This window comes from Fulmarus glacialis, unplaced genomic scaffold (assembly GCF_000690835.1).
Source record: "Fulmarus glacialis isolate BGI_N327 unplaced genomic scaffold, ASM69083v1 scaffold25355, whole genome shotgun sequence".
In the NCBI taxonomy this organism is placed as follows: Eukaryota; Metazoa; Chordata; class Aves; order Procellariiformes; family Procellariidae; genus Fulmarus; species Fulmarus glacialis.
The window spans coordinates 876-5,283 of NW_009215287.1; the positions used below are offsets into that span (position 1 = coordinate 876).

A 4,408-nucleotide genomic window follows, 5' to 3' on the forward strand; every position below is an offset into this window, starting at 1 on the left:
GCTTGTAATTGGAATAGACAGGGAACAATTGCTCTAGGGAAGTAATTAAGTTATAACCTTGAGTATTCTAGAAGCTAAATGCTTGAAAAACCTTGAAAGGTGATCTAGATCTCACCCTCCAACCCCTCAAGCAGTGCTGAGCTATCAGCATAAAAAAGGTGCTGCTACAGTTCTAGATCCCTCCCTTGAGATGTATGAAATGGGCAGTATTGTGCCACAGACCACTCTCGCCTTTTTTCTGCAGCTGGCAGGAGAAAACTGCCATCTTCCACAGTGATGCTAACTCAAGGCACTATGGTGCTCTCTTAAGACAGGTCAGGAAAAGGAGCGGGTTGTACTGACCTGTACATACAATAATCTTGTCTTGAGCCATTTATGATCTCCAGAAAAGTACCTGCCCTTCTATACAAGTAAAAGTATAGTTATACCACTGTAAGCTGACAGCCAACAGCAAGACTACACATTCACTTAAGTAAGCATTTATTAGAGAATCCTTTAAGATGAAATTATACAAATAAAGTTTGTATAAACACAAGTCCACATTGTGTCATAACATGAATGGCAAAAAGAAAGTAAAAACCATAAAAGAAAACTAGTCGGCCACTATGTACAGTTGGACACAGTTGTGTCGTACACTAAAAGTCTTTTACAAAATAGTCATTTCCTCTCACGAAGACCACCCTCCATTCACTCACGATGTGCTGCAAGATGGCTTTGTTGCAGTAACTACCTAAAAATCAAGACAAAATGTATGTCAGATCTGTGCAAGTTACTACAAGAATCGTTAAAAGGTCCATTTTCATGAACTGCTTTAAGTCTTCTATATATTCCTTTCTTCACTGTTAAAGATCATATGCATATTTATTAGGGTAACATAAGAGGTTTTGTTACCAATTTATCTTCCCAAATATAGCCATTCACCCAATTTAGGAAGCTGTTCCAGAACAACACACATCCAATTTAGACTATTAATCAGGCTCTGGATTAGTTTTTTCCACTGGAAACACTGCCAAAAAGGTTTCCGATTATTTGTTTATCTAAATGACTGCTGTGCAAACACAAGTCAGTTTGATTTAGTTCAAACGGTCCACGTGCGTATGATCTTTAATGTTTTCCCAGATTTAAAAGTTCGTTTTGGTTTGCAGATTTCACTATTAGCTATAAAAAGAAAAAAGCAAGCATTAAATCTTAAAGAATGCACACTTAAAATGAGGTTCCACAATTGCAATACAACACTAAACAGAAGACCAAATGATTAAGCTGTAAAGGTTTTATGTACTTTAACTCCTGTAAAAAACCATTTAAGTTAAGACACTTAATCTCCAAAAAGATTAAAAAAAGAAGCCAAAGTCTGAAGTTTTCCACTTTAATCTTTACGCTGGTACATGAAGTTGGAAGAGACCATACCACAGGACAGCGTTTTCTGGTGTATGCCTTGCGCTCTGCCTGCAACGTGCGACCCCAGAGATAGACGTGGTCAGGGTGACACACGGCCTGCAATGAAGTTCCCGCTGGCGGGTACAAACAAGGTATAATGTCAGAGTCAGAAGACAACATTCTTGTTTTCCTTAAGTTGTACCCATTTCAGTACTTTACCTGTTAATACTTCTAATAAGTTTAATTATTCCTCTAGACCACCTGGTACACAACGCAAAACAGAAAAACTCTTATGTTTTTCTGAAGTACTAAAGAAGATAAAGTCACATTTTTACAAAGTTAAAGATCTATAGACACTGTAGGCAAAGCTGGTTTTAAAAAAAAAGTATTTTTTTAAGTTAACAAAAGCTTAATTAAAGGAGAAGTCATGCTACACAAGTTTTTACTCTTCATTTGTCTATTGATCTTTAAATTAGATTAGACATACTCAGAGTGGACCTTGCACTCATGTACACACCTGTTTCCTCAAGTACTAGGTACTGCTTTAGTACGGCTGGTAGTTGTTTTGGTGATTGCCGCCACCACGGGATGCCTTTCCGTATGTGCTTTGTTGACCTGTACATGGGGGGGAAACAACAAAGAAGCATTAAGATTAACATCCACCACTCTGAAGGAGATTGTTCCCATACAGTACACCAACAGGGCTACTCTTTAAAGCCATGCGTTTTGAGTAAGAGGTATTACAGAACAAGTTACTAAAAGAGGTCCCTTTTTAAAGATGCATGCTATTATTATCTGGAATGAGACCAAAACCACTTACCACTGTAATCTGTGTATCCCGGCCCATATCCATAATTGGGGTAGTTGTACCCAGAGTAGTCATATCCTCCATAGCCACTGTAGCTTTGATCACTATAAGCACTATTGTAGTTTCCATATCCTTGATCATAGTAGTTATTAAATCCTTGATTCCAGTTTTGTCCCTGACCTGGAACCAAGCATAGCATTTCTAAGTTACAGAACTTATTTCACTCCTCTCCTATGCCACTTCATCTAACTTTCTATGGCAATCTTTCTATGCCAGAACTGGAAGAATCCTCTTACCTTCCCAGGAACCCAAGAAAAATAATTTTCTAAAAAGAACTGAGGCATATGAGAGATGGGCCATAAGATCTTATCACCCACAACAGCAGAGCATAAAACAGCTAGGAAAAACAAAACAACACAACACTGAAGGCATGCACTACAGGAGCTCCTGCTGTTTTCCTTTAACTTCCATTTTGGATCATTAATTGCCTGAGCACAAAGTTATACCACAGGATCAGCTTTACTGCATTGTGTTGGTTGTGACCACTTGACTTTAAGACTGAGATGCTTTAACCTTGTAACATACCAACTGATTGCTTCTCATCTCTTTGCAAGGTATAGCAAAGTGACTGTCTTCCTCTTTAGCAAACAGTTCATGGTTTCTCGCCCATGAACCAACTAACAGTGTATCCCTTCACATGAAAGGATAACTGCACTATCCATTTAGCTATGCTATCAACTATGGGTATACAAAAGCACCCTACACATCCAGTTTGCCACTTCACCACTTGAATGCAAGCACAGCAATAAGAGATTCTTAAACTTCCAGAAGCAATCACAACCACCAAAATACCATTTACTAACAGGCTACTTTCCACATTCAATTTAAACATGAGATCTGCATGCAGCCCAAAACCCGGAATATCTACAAACACCTTAGTGTTTGGTACAGACACTTAAGCATTTGCATTAATTTCAACATTCAAAACACTCACCCCGTCCACGCCCCCTTCCACCTCCTCGTCCACCAGCTGCATTGCTTTTTCCTCCTTTCTGCTGCTGCTGCTGTTGCCTGTATACCTCTTTGGGCTGTGCTACTTTGATCTCACACTGTAAAGACAGAAATTCTTTAACTCATAAAGAACTTCAAGACCATTTTGTGAGTTGCTTTCAGGGAAGCCTACAGAGATGGTCTATTTCACATGCTAAGAACAAGAGCTTCCATACCTTGCCTGAACCAATTTGATGGTATCTGCTTTCTAGTAACTTCTTTACTGGCTCTTCGTCTGTGTACGTGATAAAACAGAAGCCCCTCCTTTCATTCGTCTTTGTGTCCATGGGAAGCTCAATGTTTTCAATCTGAAATCAAAAGTACCTATCAATAAAGCATGAAATCTGTAAGCAACTTTTTATGCTACCGGAACCATTTGGCAGTCTATACTGACTACTTTTAACAGCTATAAATCAGCCCATCACAACACTATGGAATCATTAACATGCACACAGTTTCAACAATCCCTAGTTTTATGTAAGCCTGAGCCCAATCTCTCCTTACAAATTCTTCTGTCTTAAGACAGAGGCAACACTGCACTTGAAAACCAGAGCTGTTCTTATATGCCATTATACTATACCTCGCCAAAAGCGCCAAAGTACTCCTTAATCTGTTCTTCAGATGTATCTGGGCTCAGCCCACCAACAAACACTTTTTTTGGTGGCTCCTTCCCTTTTAGGGCTTTTGCCCTTTTAGGATCTATTAACTTCCCATCCAGTTTGTGTTCCTTCAGTTCCAACACCTAAAAAGCACACAAGGGAACAAAGTCTCAGATCACTACAGTGACACAGGCAGGCTTTGTGCCATCGATCCACAAGAAGTCCACTCACCTTCTCCACGCTGGCAGCATCCTTGAAAAGCACGAACCCAAACCCCCTCGACCTTCCAGTGACTGGGTCTGTTTTAATCGTACAATCCACAACCTCGCCAAACCGGGAGAGATACTCTGTCAAGTCTTTCTTGCTGGTGTCCCAGCTGAGGCCTCCAATAAACATCTTCCTGAAGCGCAAGTACATACGAATACACGTCAATACACGTGTGTACACACACACAACTGGGTGCAAATGCACGCGTGGAGCACGGAGCACGCCAAAGGCGATCAGGAAGCCACCGCCACCCGGCTCAGCTTGCAGGGCCTGACAGCCGTGCCCGCTTCTCCAGGCCGCAGGGGCG

General features: G+C 40.6%; 1 protein-coding gene across 1 annotated transcript; it reads right to left on the bottom strand.

The window, feature by feature from the left end:
* Positions 1-460: 460 nt before the first annotated feature.
* HNRNPDL (heterogeneous nuclear ribonucleoprotein D-like) lies at positions 461-4,230 on the bottom strand. Its single transcript, XM_009578891.1, has 7 exons — positions 4,066-4,230; positions 3,816-3,977; positions 3,412-3,543; positions 3,180-3,294; positions 2,198-2,365; positions 1,893-1,992; positions 461-730 (listed from the first exon to the last, which is right to left on the bottom strand). The coding sequence occupies exons 1-6, from the start codon at positions 4,228-4,230 to the stop codon at positions 1,922-1,924; spliced, it is 813 nt and encodes a 270-aa protein (XP_009577186.1). The 3' UTR covers positions 461-730; positions 1,893-1,921.
* Positions 4,231-4,408: the final 178 nt, after the last annotated feature.